Raw genomic sequence first — 15,487 nt, 5'->3', positions numbered from 1 at the left:
ACAATTTAATAAAAGGGAGAAAAAAAATCATCATCTACGCATCTTACCATTCAGGTATTCCTTGTAACTGATATTTCAAACCACATTTTATAATAAAATCATCTTGACTATCCTGAAAGCTTGCAAGTAAGTTTGTTCAGTAAAATATTACAAGCATTGACCGAATTTCTCCCACTTAACTATATCACAGATTTTGGGCCCCTCTGACCTACTTTCCCAATGGGTCTTTTGCATCTCCCAATAGGGGAAATTATTTTTTTTCCAGCACACATTCTGGTGTTAAATATGCCTCCAAGGCAACCGAACCAGACGACTAATTAAACTGGAATCCTTAGGGTTTATACAAAGTCACAATGTCCATCAAGCTAATTAGACAGGACTGCTGCTTCAGAGACAAGTGTGATACGGGTAGTTTTTATTGGGAAAAAAAAAGTGAAGTTTAAATCAAACATTCTGGATCAAGTTTTTATATGCAAAAACAAAGCAATAACAATGTAAACTGTGGAAGTTAAGGGCAGTTTTTTTTTTTTTTATTTAAAGCAAAATTATAGTTTGCTGGTCTAGCTGATTTGGATTTAAAAATCGGGGTTTGCCAGAGATTGCCATAACAATGTTAAAAAAAATACTGCATAATGCTCCATCCATTCTATTGTTCTAAAACAGCTAATTAAAAAAAACAATTGTGCATTAAACGTAAACCCACTTTTGGCCACAATGCATTATTTTTCTAGTTTACTTTGTATTCATAAGGACACTTATTTCTATAAAATGAGCAACAACAACAAAAATTTGCACGGAGTTGATAATTATACATTTTAGGTTTAAAAAAACAACTTTAAATGGTGTCATCAACAAACATAATATTTATCAGCTGCATTGCAGTTTCAATAAATGTTCTCCAAGATGGAAATAATTTGCATATATAAAGTCAACAGCTATTGAGATGCATTTTCCACTTGTAAAAAATCGCCAAGGTTTTGAGTTAATTTAGACACATCGTCTTCTGTGGTTTGCTGAAGAAGTCTTGGTTCCGATTCTACTAAATGTTTCTCCTTTCGGCACAGCCGGAGGCATTTGTCAAGTCTTTTGATAAACATGTCAACATCATGCTTTTTAATGCCAACTGCTGAAGCTGCGTTCAGATACGCACACTGGTAACTATTACTGTGAGACATAAAGCCATTAAAAATGTATCCATTAATTGTCTGTGATGTTCCACGTGCCACAACTCTAGAATAAAAGGAAAAAAAAAAACATGTTAAAGAATTAACTGTCCAATAAGAAAAAATGGTTAGAGATTAAACTTTCCCATCACTATTATTCCTACATGTTTTGTGGGCAAACAAATTTTGTCTGTGTAAAATAGAAACCCCACAAGTTCTTTGGGATCTTTTCTTGATCATTGTAATGCAGTGCACGTGTCTCTCCTTCACATTCAGAACCCAGCATATCGACTTAAAAGGGATATAAAATAGTCTCTTATATTGATGTAATAAAAAAACCCATAATTTAGGCTTACCAGATAAATTCCTTTCCTTCCTGGCAGGGAGAGTCCACATCTTCATTCCTTACTGTTGGGAAATACAAACACCTGGCCACCAGGAGGAGGCAAAGACACCCCAATCAAAGGCTTAAATATCCCTCCCACTTCCCCTATCCCCCAGTCATTCTGCCAAGGGAACAAGGAAAAGTAGGAGAAACATCAGGGTATAAAGGTGCCAGAAGAATAATATAAAAAGGGAGCCGCCCAACAAAAAATAAATTACGGGTGGGGTCGTGAACTCTCCCTGCCAGAAGGGAAAGGAATTTATCTGGTAAGCATAAATTATGTTTTGCTTCCATAAGGCAGGGAGAGTCCACGACTTAATTCCTTACTGTTGGGAAAACTATACCCAAGCTCCAGAAGAAACTGAATGAATAACGGGAGGGAACAAAAAAAAGAGGCGGACCCTATTCTGAGGGCACCACAGCCTGCAAAACCTTTCTCCCGAAAGCTACTTCAGCCAAAGCAAACACATAAAACTTGTAAAAACTAGAAAAAGTGTGTAAGGAGGACCAGGTAACCGCCTTACAAATCTGATCCATAGAGGCTTCGTTCTTAAAAGCCCAGGAGGAAGCCACTGCTCTAGTGGAATGAGCCGTTATCCTCTCAGGTGGCTGTTGCCCCGCTGTCTCATATGCTAAGCAGATGACACTCCTCAACCAGAAATATAGGGAAGTCGTAGTAGCCTTCTGCCCCTTACGCTTCCCCGTATAGTAAAGGTGACAAAGAGGAAGATTGCCTGAATTCCTTAGTAGCCTGAAGATAGAACTTCAGTTTATTAATCTTTTATTGAGGTTTTAAGAAGTCACAACAAAATGTTTGCAGTTATTCACAGAAATAATAAATGTACAAGAAATTTTCAGGCGATAACATTTGAGCAAATAGTAAAATGAGTATTATTTACAATCCCAATGCATAAGGCGGACATATTAGCCGTAGAAAAAATTGCTAGAAAATTGCAAACAGAGTACATATGGGATTGACAGGCTCCCACGCTCCCCATAATGAAAAGAAGCAGTTCCTTACACTAAATAGAGCAGTGTAGAAGTATTAGACTAAGTACTCAAAGCCCAATACGGGATATCCTTAATAGCAATGGATGCCTGAATTGTCATTAGGCACAGTGAACAAGTGAACAAGTGATACTTTTTATATATAGCTTTAAGGTAACTACTGCACAGGTCACTTTTGGACCAACTAGCACATGGGAATTATGACTAACGGTAGTTACAGGGAGGCCCCTCTTGGGCCACTTGATGAATTAATAAAATTAGAATCTGTTATTGCTTATATGATAATTAAACACATGCAGTATATATGAGACAGTCTGAACTTTAACAGAGTAAGAAATATTATAACAATGACTTTATAAATAGGTATGAGGTAACTACTGCACAGGTCGCTTTTGGACCAACTAGCACATTGGAATTAATATTAATGGTAGTTACAAGGAGGCCACTCATAAAATTAGCGTCTGTTAATACTTATATGATAATACAACATATGCAGTATATGTAAGGTAGAGAATTAGCACTTTAACAGAATAAGCAATACAATAACAGAGACCATATAATAAAAGCTTGCAATATATCACCGCTTATAGTTTAGTATTATAGGGTAAAATTTACAGATCTGCATATCTGAATCCGAGTGTTGCTTCAGCTAATGACCTCAGTAAGTATGCTTTGTACAATAAAAATGGGATGACAGAGATAGTGAGTATGCATAGGTATATCGTACAAAGTAGCATGTGGTATACTATTTTTATGAGCTTACTATACAATAATAATTGAGCAACAAGTGACTTAAATAGGTAGGGGAGACCAATACAATACCCAATGTCATTGACCAAGACATGATATGGGCATTTAACTATGAGTTATTGATGCCATTACTTAGCTTCTAAGTTAAGTTGAGTCAGCTAGAAGATATTAACCAGTGATAATGGCAAGTAATAACCACCACATTTTAGTGATAGATGGGAGACAGGGAGAACCTAACATACGTCTCAGCTATGGGACCAGCCGTTAGAACTCTAATGAAATTTTAAAGCATTGGGGGCCATGAATAGAGCTATAAATTACTGATAAATCAGGGTAGGCTAAAGTTGTAGTATCGACTATTATGGGGTATTGAGAGAGTGCACTGGGAAGGAGAAATAGTGATACAAAAATAAATTCAATGTAAACTAAGGTAATACATATAAGACCCCATGCTCAAGCGTAACCAGCGTCAAAGCTGCCAAATGTATAAAGTCTGAATAACCTCCGTCAGCAAAACACCTGAACGTACTGAGGTTTTCAGATCCCAGGCAACAGTACAGTCAGCCAATACCGGATCCTGCAAATTGTTGGAGACTGAACAGAGCCTTCGTTTTGAGGAGTTAGGTGCGTCTCCAGCTGGGATTGTAGACGAACCGCTGACCACATGTCCTTTAGCCCCTGCATCAGGGGGTACATAGGCAAGAGGAGATGCAATAAATCTGGAGCTTGATTGGGGAAGTGGGCCGCATCTTCCCGATGAAAAGCCAGAGGTAGTGTTTTTAATTTCCCCATTCATTTGCAGGAGAATGGGGGAGTAGTGATAGAGCCGAGATCCGCACGGCAAAACGGCGCTCCCCAAAGCAGCTCGTGGTGGGTTCCATAGGTGTTCGCCCAACCTTGCCTGGAGAGGGTGATCTGGCTAAGGGTGGTGCCTTATTGATGCTCCCAGACCTTGTGGGAAAGTCCGGGCACTAACCTGACCTCTCTCCCCAAGGTATCGCAAGTTGCAACTTTTCTGGATGATCTGTGTACAGGAGATCGGTGTTAGACCTCAGATTGGCGGGTTGCTTGACTTTAGTTGTCGGGAAGCCACACTTCAATGACTCAGTGAGGATGCTGAATTGAAAGTCCATCTTATATGCTATATTTGCCAGTAATAAACACATGGTCTCGTGGGTCTCCTCCATCATTTATATGCAGGTAGGAAAACCAGCTCTACCCGGCGAACCGGGGTGGGGTGGGAGGGGGGGTGTTACAGCCGATGTTACTAGGCCACCGCCTCGCCTCTCTAACTGTCCGGATTAGCCCCAGCTGGGATGATTTCTATGATATTGGTATCAGTAGATACAGCAACACTTCTAGAGACAGTATCTACGTGTTAGGGTAGTAGATTTGTGGCTACTACAGAGATAATCGGCGGACTATCCCTTAAGACGTTATGAGCTGCTATTTTTCCATCCCATCATGGCCGCCATCCGGACACGCCCCCTGAAGATAGAACTTCAAGACAGGGACCACATCTAGATTGTGAAGCAAGCGTTCCTTCGCTAAAGAAGCATTAGGACACAAGGAAGGAACAACAATCTCTTGATTAATGTTACGATCCAACACCACCTTAGGGAGGAACCCTAATTTAGTACGTAAAACCGCCTCATCAGCATGAAAAACACGATAAGAGAAGTCACATTGCAAAGCAGAAATCTCAGAAACTCTGCATGCAGAGGTAAAAGCCAACAAAAAAATAACCTTCCAAGATAACAATTTAATGTCAACAGAATGCATAGGCTCAAATGGAGCCTGCTGCAAAACACTAAGAACAAGATTTAGGTTCCAAGGCGGAGAACCCAGATCTAAACACAGGTCTGATCCTAGTCAGAGCCTTAACAAAGAACTGCACATCCGGAAGCTCAGCCAATCTCTTGTGCATTAACACCGACAGGGCCGAAATCTGTCCCTTCAGGGAACTAGCAGATAGACCCTTCTCTAGTCCATCCTGGAGAAAAGATAAAATTCTGGCAACCTTAATCTTATGCCAGGAAAAGCCACATTCTTTACACCAGTACAAGTAAGTCCTCCACACTTTGTGGTAGATACAACGAGAAACTGGTTTACAAGCTTAAACTAGAATGTCGATAACACTCTCAGAGAACCCTCTCTTGGCTAAGACTAAGCGTTCAATCTCCACGCAGTCAGCCTCAGAGAATCTAGATTTTGATGAACGAAGGGACCCTGTATCAGCAGGTGTCCGTGACAAGGTAACCTCCAGTGAGGAGATGAGGACGTCCCCACCGGATCCGCAAACCACGTCCTTCGTGGCCACGATGGAGCAATCAGAATCACTGATGCTCGCTTCTGCTTGATGCGAGCCACCACACAAGGGAGAAGCGGTAATGGAGGAAAAATATATAGGAGTCTGAACCTCCATGGTATTGATAGAGCATCTATCAATTCTGCCTGAGGATCCCTCGACCCGTACCTGGCTAGTTTGGTATTGAGGTGGGTTGCTATAAGATCCATCTCCGGCGTCCCCCACTCACTGCATATCTCTGCAAACACCTCGGGGTGGAGAGACCATTCCCCTAGGTGAAAGGATTGCCTGCTGCGGGAGTCCGCTTCCCAGTTGTCCACACCCAGAATGTGGATAGCTGAAAGCGTACATCAGTGAGTCTCTGCCCATTCTAGTATCTGAGATACTTCTCTCATTGCCAAGGAACTTCTCGTTCCCCCCTGATGGTTGATGTAAGCAACCAAGGATATATTGTGTGATTGAAATCTGATAAACTGGCAAGAACCCAGAAGGGGCCAAGCCTTCAAGGTATTGAAGATTACCTGGAGTTCCAATATTGATCGGAAGGGAGGACTCCCGAGTCTACAGTCCTTGTGCCTTCTTGGCACCCTAAATGGCTCCCCAGCTGGAAAGGCTTGAGTCCATAGTCACAATCTCCCAGGACGGTCTCAAGAAGCATGTGCCTTGGGACAGATGATTTGGACAGAGCCACCAAGAGAGTGAGTCTCTCAACAGGTTGTCCAGCACAATCTGTTGAGACAGATCTGAATGGTCACTGGTCCATTGTCTCAGCATGCATAGTTGTAAGGGTCTGAGATGGAATCTGGCAAAGGGAATGATGTCCATACAGGACACCATGAGTCCGATCACCTCCATACACTGAGCCACTGAGGGTCTCAAGGAGGCCTGTAGTGAAAGACATAGTTTGCAACGTCTCTGATTAGTGAGGAATATTCTCATGGATATGTTGTCTATTATTGTCCCCAGGAAATTCACCCTTGTACTTGGAGTGAGAACTCTTTTCCAAGTTTATCTTCCATCCATGTGATCGAAGAAGACTGAGAAGGGACTCTGTATGTTCTTCTGCTAGACGAAAAGATGGTGCCTGCACCAAGATATCATCCAGGTAAGGCGCTACAGAAATACCTTGTGTTCTGGCCATGGTTAGAAGAGCCCCCAGAACCTTCAAAAATATCCTTGGAGCAAAAGATAGGCCAAACGGAAGAGCTATGAACTGGAAGTGCTGGTCCACAAAGGCAAACCTCAGGAACTGAAAATGTTCCCTGTGTATCGGAACGCAAAGGTATGCATCCATCAGGTCTATGGTGGTCATAAACTGTCCTTCCTGAACCAGAGGAAGGATTGACCGTATTGTCTCCATCTTGAAAGAGGGAACATTTAGAAACTTGTTTAGACACTTTAAGTCCAGAATTGGACGAAAAGTTCCCTCCTTCTTTGGAACCACGAAAAGGTTGGAATAAAACCCCAAACCTCTTTCTTCTGTAGGTACCGGGCCAATTACTCCTAGAGATGAGAGATCCTGTACGCAACCTAAGAAGGCAGCCCTCTTTAGTGGTCTTGTAGACAGAATGGAGAGTAGGAATCTGCCCCTGGGCGGATGAGACTTGAATCCTATCCTGTATCCTTCAGATACAACCTCCAGGACCCAAGGATCCTGTACATCCTGGAACCAAGCATCTGAAAAAAGAGACAGTCTGCCCCCTACTCAATCCGATCCCGGATCGGGGGTCGCCCCTTCATGCCGATTTGTTGTCTGCGGGCTTCTTAGTCTGTTTGGACTTATTCCAGGACTGAGCCGGCTTCCAAGTATTCTTGGGCTGCTCGGACTTGGATGAGGATTGCTGTCGTTGTGACTTGTCAGAAAGAAATTAGACAATTACCGTTCCTTAGGCCTAATTTTCTTATCCTGCGGTAAGAAAGCACCTTTACTTCCGGTAACAGTAGAAATAATGGAGTTCAGTCCTGGACCGAATAAAATCTTCCCCTTGAAAGGAAGAGAAAGGAGTCTGGATTTAGAAGTCATATCTACAGACCAAGACTTCAACCAGAGAACACGGCGGGCTAAGACCGCAAAGCCAGAAGTCTTTGCATTTAGGTGAATAATCTGCATATTTGCGTCACAGAAGAAGGAGGCAGCAAATCTCAGAGCCTTACAGCCTTACAGCTACAGCTGCCGCCGGTTGAAATAAAAACCCTGTATATTGAAACATCTTCCTCAGAAAGGTTTCTATTTTCTTATCCATAGGCTCTCTAAAAGAAGAACTATCCTCAAGAGGGATAGTAGTATGCTTAGCCAGCATAAAAATAGCACCATCCACCTTAGGGATGGAGCCCCACAAATCTAATTGAGAGTCAGGGACCAGGAATAATTTTTTAAAAGTAGACGAGGGGGGGAAAAGACGTTCCTAATCTTTCCCATTCGTTACTAATAATGTTCACCATCTTAACTGGCACAGGAGAAGTCAGAGAGACCTTCCTGACTTCATAAACCCTGTCTAATTTAGGTATCTTCATTTGCACAACTGTTATTTTTATTTTATATTCTTCATTAGTGGTCTAGTTTTAGCAAAAAAAAACAAAAAGGGAAATGGTCTTTAATAATCTAGCATTTGAGACTGATAAAGTATATATTGCCCTTGTTGAATGTGTCTACGGTTTGTGGTAGCAATTCTTAACAACTATTCTTGGTAGGTGTTTATGATAGATATAAAGTGAAGAAATATTTAGGAAGCTGCTCAGCCAAGTAATAAAGTTGTATATAAACTGAATAATAATAAACATTATTAAGTTATAACAAAATAATTGATGAGCCTGTATCATTCTGTTTGATAGCTGCAGAGAACAGAGTGACATAGCACATGTACTGTTGCAGATTGCTTGGGCTAGAGGTATGTTTTTGTTTTTTTACAGACTGCTGTCAGAGACACAATACCTAAACTGTATGTGATCTTTAAGACTCACAAAGATACAGCTGACATGTGGATAAAGCAGTTTACTTGGGACTGGGCAGGGAATCTCACAACAATTCAAAGTAATGAAGCATTTCACCCTCAAGGAAAAACGTTCCTCATTGTTTTCAGAAACTGCAAAATCAATCAATCTTGCACAAGGCAAAATGTGTAACTGCCAAGACAATCTGCCCAGATCAAATTTAAACTTGCGGTTCATTTTCAGAAATTCTGATAAAAAACACATCACTAGCTAGAAATTGATTACTGCAAGTAAAAGAATCATGTCTGCTTATGTTGGGGACATAAAAGCCACATTAACAAAGAAGATCTGTACTTTTAAAATGAATGTTGCCGAAATACAAAATGCTGTGTTTTCGTCTTTTTTGGATTACAGTAAAAGATTTGTTCCTTAGATTTGAAAAATATAGTTAATTTTTGATTAAGGAATCATTGTAAAACATTTGTTAGTGATTTGAAGAACATGCAGGTGTGTGTGTGTGTGTATATAATACCGTCCATCTAGCTGTGTTACCCTCCTAGGGACATCCGCCTGGGTGCACAAATGCAAAGTATAATCCGCAAAATGAAATGCACTCACAGGTCTTCTCAGTCAAAGTGAAAACAAAAGCTTTTTTATTGATGTAACGTTTTCAGGGATATCTTCCCCTTCATCAGCATCAACATGAAAATCCCTGAAAACGTTACATCAATAAACAAGCTTTTGTTTTCACTTTGACTGAGAAGACCTGTGAGTGCATTTCATTTTGAGGATTATTATATATATATATATATATATATATATATATATATATATATATATATATATATATATATATATATATATATATATATACACACACACATATACATACATTATATAATTATATATATATATATATATATATATATATATATATATATATATATATATATACAGGGAGTGCAGAATTATTAGGCAAATGAGTATTTTGACCACATCATCCTCTTTATGCATGTTGTCTTACTCCAAGCTGTATAGGCTCGAAAGCCTATTACCAATTAAGCATATTAGGTGATGTGCATCTCTGTAATGAGAAGGGGTGTGGTCTAATGACATCAACACCCTATATCAGGTGTGCATAATTATTAGGCAACTTCCTTTCCTTTGGCAAAATGGGTCAAAAGAAGGACTTGACAGGCTCAGAAAAGTCAAAAATAGTGAGATATCTTGCAGAGGGATGCAGCACTCTTAAAATTGCAAAGCTTCTGAAGCGTGATCATCGAACAATCAAGCGTTTCATTCAAAATAGTCAACAGGGTCGCAAGAAGCGTGTGGAAAAACCAAGGCGCAAAATAACTGCCCATGAACTGAGAAAAGTCAAGCGTGCAGCTGCCAAGATGCCACTTGCCACTAGTTTGGCCATATTTCAGAGCTGCAACATCACTGGAATGCCCAAAAGCACAAGGTGTGCAATACTCAGAGACATGGCCAAGGTAAGAAAGGCTGAAAGACAACCACCACTGAACAAGACACACAAGCTGAAACGTCAAGACTGGGCCAAGAAATATCTCAAGACTGATTTTTCTAAGGTTTTATGGACTGATGAAATGAGAGTGAGTCTTGATGGGCCAGATGGATGGGCCCGTGGCTGGATTGGTAAAGGGCAGAGAGCTCCAGTCCGACTCAGACACCAGCAAGGTGGAGGTGGAGTACTGGTTTGGGCTGGTATCATCAAAGATGAGCTTGTGGGGCCTTTTCGGGTTGAGGATGGAGTCAAGCTCAACTCCCAGTCCTACTGCCAGTTTCTGGAAGACACCTTCTTCAAGCAGTGGTACAGGAAGAAGTCTGCATCCTTCAAGAAAAACATGATTTTCATGCAGGACAATGCTCCATCACACGCGTCCAAGTACTCCACAGCGTGGCTGGCAAGAAAGGGTATAAAAGAAGAAAATCTAATGACATGGCCTCGTTGTTCACCTGATCTGAACCCCATTGAGAACCTGTGGTCCATCATCAAATGTGAGATTTACAAGGAGGGAAAACAGTACACCTCTCTGAACAGTGTCTGGGAGGCTGTGGTTGCTGCTGCACGCATTGTTGATGGTGAACAGATCAAAACACTGACAGAATCCATGGATGGCAGGCTTTTGAGTGTCCTTGCAAAGAAAGGTGGCTATATTGGTCACCGATTTGTTTTTGTTTTGTTTTTGAATGTCAGAAATGTATATTTGTGAATGTTGAGATGTTATATTGGTTTCACTGGTAAAAAATAAATAATTGAAATGGGTATATATTTGTTTTTTGTTAAGTTGCCTAATAATTATGCACAGTAATAGTCACCTGCACACACAGATATCCCCCTAAAATAGCTATAACTAAAAACAAACTAAAAACTACTTCCAAAACTATTCAGCTTTGATATTAATGAGTTTTTTGGGTTCATTGAGAACATGGTTGTTGTTCAATAATAAAATGAATCCTCAAAAATACAACTTGCCTAATAATTCTGCACTCCCTGTACACACACACACACACACACACACACACACACACACACACATATACAGTATATACACACACACACACACACACACACACACATTACTGTGCAAATGCCATCATTAGATTTGTTGCTTTAGCAATGTTTTAATGACCATCCATATTTATTTTCCGGTCTCTTTATTAAGATACAATACAGAAAATTCAATAAAACTAAATTTATGCTTACCTGATAAATTGATTTCTTCTATGGTAAGACGAGTCCACGGATTCATCCTTTACTTATGGGATATTATCCTTCCCTACAGGAAGTGGCAAAGAGCACCACAGCAGAGCTGTCTATATAGCTCCTCCCTTAGCTCCACCCCCCAGTCATTCGACCAAAGGTACAGGAAGAAAAAGGAGAAACTACAAGGTGCAGAGGTGACTGAGTTTAAATAAAAAAATACAATCTGTCTTAAAATGACAGGGCGGGCCGTGGACTCGTCTTACCATAGAAGAAATCAATTTATCAGGTAAGCATAAATTTAGTTTTCTTCTATAACGTTAAGACGAGTCCACTGATTCATCCTTTACTTGTGGGATACAATACCAAAGCTACAGGACACGGATGAACGGGAGGGACAAAAGATCTCAAAAGATGGCAAAACTTAAATTTAAATCTAACAGGTAGAATTCATGTAATTAAAATGTCTATTCTACCAAAGATAATATACCCTATTCATATACTACCATTAAGAATTCCGGTAAAAGATCTTAAATTGATTGATAATGTAATAAGAGGTTTTATATGGAAAGGAAACAAATCAAGAATCAGTATTTCAAAGTTACAAATGCCCGCAAAAATACTTGGCTGGGGGCTTCCGAACATAAAATACTATAACTGGGCGGCATTAGCTAGATATAGTATTGAATGGATAATAGGGATAGAGAAATATGTTAATATGGAAATAGAGCAAGAACTGATTAAACCCCTATCTATAGCATACTTACCCCATGCTGAGACTCCTGAAATTCCCAAGGATATAAGAAATCATATAGTATTTCGGGACTCCTTGGTAATATGGAAACTTATAAATAAAACTTTGGGGATAAATTACAAATATTCACGATATATCCCTATTACAGGCAATCCCAAATTTCAAATGGGTAATAATTACCCATTTTGTATATGGGGCAAATATGGAATTAACAAGATAGGAGATCTATTAAATAATAATAGCAACGAGGTTTACTCAACTCAAGAAATATATGATAAATACAAAGTTAAAGTCGATAATTACTATTTTCAGATTAAATCATACCTAAAGAAAGTTTTACGAGATTCCAAAAGTAAATGTGATAAAAACCAAATAATGGAATTTTGTGAGTCTTATGAAAAAGGTAATCACAAACTAATATATATAATAAAATAATTGATATCTCAGTGGAGAGAAATAGTATCAAAATGGTAGGTAAATATAATCAGTTAATAGGCATGGAAAATACAAAAGAGCAATTATACTGTAGCGTGAAAATAGCTAAGCAAACAACATATGCAAGTGATTTGAGAGAATCACAGTATAGAATTATACACAAGGATTATGTAACATCAACTAAAAGAGCGAAATGGATAAAAGGGGAGCCCCCATCCTGCCCAAAGTGTTCATATCCATCCCCAGATTTGTCGCATTATTTTTGGGAATGCCCGAGGATTTCCCAATTCTGGTCCCAGGTAGCATACTGGATATCGAATATAATTGGAATAAACATTAAAATCGATAAACAAACAATTTTTCTTCTCCAAAATCGAAATCAAAAGGCTATGCAATATAAATTATTTATTGCTATCGTAATAATATTAGCTAGGAAGATAATCACAAAATTATGGACAGAGAGAAAGTATCCATCCATCAGTAATTTAAAGAAAAAACTGTGGCAACAATTAATAATAGAAAAATATGATGTCATTGCTGACATCAAGATGAGGAAAATAACATTCATGAATAAATGGGAACAATATATAAAGACCTTCTTCTATAATGTTAAGACGAGTCCACGGATTCATCCTTTACTTGTGGGATACAATACCAAAGCTACAGGACACGGATGAACGGGAGGGACAAGACAGATGGTTAAACAGAAGGCACCACTGCTTGAAGAACTTTTCTCCCAAAAATAGCCTCCGAAGAAGCAATGGTATCAAATTTGTAAAATTTGGAAAAGGTATGAAGCGAAGACCAAGTCGCAGCCTTACAAATCTGTTCAACAGAAGCATCATTTTTAAAAGCCCATGTGGAAGCCACCGCTCTAGTAGAGTGAGCTGTAATTCTTTCAGGAGGCTGCTGTCCAGCAGTCTCGTATGCCAAACGGATGATGCTTTTCAGCCAAAAGGCAAGAGAGGTAGCCATAGCTTTTTGACCTCTACGCTTTCCAGAATAGACAACAAACAAGGAAGATGTTTGACGGAAATCTTTGGTCGCTTGCAAGTAAAACTTTAAAGCACGCACCATGTCCAAGTTGTGCAATAGACGCTCCTTCTTAGAGGAAGGATTAGGACACAGAGAAGGAACAACAATTTCCTGATTAATATTCTTATTAGTAACAACCTTAGGAAGGAATCCAGAAAACGGACTGAGGAACGCGTAGCAATTAAATACTTGTTTTTAGACAGACCCGGTTTTCTGTGCCTTTTTAATATTACCACAGTTTGCAGTGGTTATACCCAGTTTGGTTTTTATCCCTTTGTTCCATACACTGATATTGGAAACTCGTTTGGAAACAAGGCTGATCGTGTGAGCAGCTACCCTTTTGGGATAAACAACACAGCCCTTTGGACTTCCACAGTGGCGATCCGGCTCACCAGACAACACACAGCCGACTCCATCTACCTCATCTGACCCACCCACAGGTCTCCTGGGTGAGACCCCCAGCGTACTGACTGCTGGTCCTGAATGTCAGCCTGCCTGTATGCACCCAGTTGGTTCTAGGTGCCACTCCACTTGTGAGTAGATTTTATTATAACTACTGTTTTCCAGTTTTCCAAACTGATTCACACTATGTTGGCGCCCCTTGTTTTTCTATCCTCCTAGGTTTAAACACAGGCTTGATTCTAACTAAAGCCTGACAGAACGACTGAACGTCTGGAACATCTGCCAGACGTTTGTGCAAGGTAGAATTGATAAAGCAGATATCTGTCCTTTTAAGGAACTAGCTGATAACCCCTTCTCCAATCCTTCTTGGAGAAAGGACAAATCCTAGGAATCCTGATCTTACTCCATGAGTAGCCTTTGGATTCGCACCAATAAAGATATTTACGCCATATCTTATGATAAATTTTCCTGGTGACAGGCTTTCGAGCCTGAATCAAGGTATCTATTACCGACTCAGAGAACCCCTGCTTGGTTAAGATCAAGCAATCAATTTCCAAGCAGTCAGTCGCAGAGAAACAAGATTTGGATGCTGGAACGGACCTTGAACCAGAAGGTCCTGTCTCAGTGGCAGAGTCCATGGTGGAAGAGATGACATGTCCACCAGGTCTGCATACCAAGTCCTGCGCGGCCACGCAGGTGCTATCAAAATCACCGAAGCTCTCTCCTGTTTGATTCTGGCAATCAAACAAGGAAGGGGAGGCAATGGTGGAAACACATAAGCCAGGTTTAACGACCAGGGTACTGTTAGAGCATCTATCAGTACTGCCTGAGGATCCCTTGACCTGGACCCGTATTGAGGAAGTTAGGCATTCTGACGAGACGCCATCAGATCCAATTCTGGTGTGCCCCATTGCTGAATCAATTGTGCAAACACCTCCGGATGGAGTTCCCGCTCTCCCGGATGAAAAGTCTGACGACTTCGAAAATCCGCTTCCCAGTTCTCTACTCCTGGGATATAGATTGCTGATAGATGGCAAGAGTGAATCTCTGCCCATTGAATTATTTTGGTAACCTCTATCATCACTAGAGAACTCTTTCTTCCCCCCTGATTATTGATATATGCTACAGTCGTGATATTGTCCGACTGGAATCTTATGAATCTGGCCAACGCCAGCTGAGGCCACGCCTGAAGCGCGTTGAATATCGCTCTCAGTTCTAGAATATTTATCGGGAGGAGAGCCTCCTCCTGAGTCCACAATCCCTGTGCTTTCAGGGAATTCCAGACTGCACCCCAGCCCAATAGGCTGGCGTCTGTCGTCACTATGACCCACGCTGGCTTGCGGAAACACATTCACTTGGACAGATGATCCTGTGACAACCACCAAAGAAGAGAGTTTCTGGTCTCTTGGTCCAGATTTATCTGAGGAGATAAATCTGCATAATCCCCATTCCACTGTTTGAGCATGCAAAGTTGCAGTGGTCTGAGATGCAAGCGAGCAAATGGAACTATGTCCATTGCCGCTACCATTAAACCGATTACCTCCATACACTGAGCCACTGACGCCGAGGAATGGAATGAAGAGCTCGGCAG

The 15,487-nt window shown here is 40.5% G+C and overlaps 1 protein-coding gene across 1 annotated transcript in view; it reads right to left on the bottom strand.

The window, feature by feature from the left end:
* Positions 1-398: 398 nt before the first annotated feature.
* The window catches only part of SEPSECS (Sep (O-phosphoserine) tRNA:Sec (selenocysteine) tRNA synthase), a 139,956-nt gene continuing 124,867 nt past the window's right edge, over positions 399-15,487 (bottom strand). The window contains 1 exon segment of the mRNA XM_053704085.1: positions 399-1,230. Coding sequence (XP_053560060.1) covers positions 936-1,230 — 295 coding nt within the window. The 3' untranslated portion in view covers positions 399-935.

The sequence above is a fragment of the Bombina bombina genome, chromosome 2 (genome assembly GCF_027579735.1).
Source record: "Bombina bombina isolate aBomBom1 chromosome 2, aBomBom1.pri, whole genome shotgun sequence".
Classification (NCBI taxonomy): Eukaryota; Metazoa; Chordata; class Amphibia; order Anura; family Bombinatoridae; genus Bombina; species Bombina bombina.
This window is presented reverse-complemented; position numbering and strand designations above follow the sequence as displayed.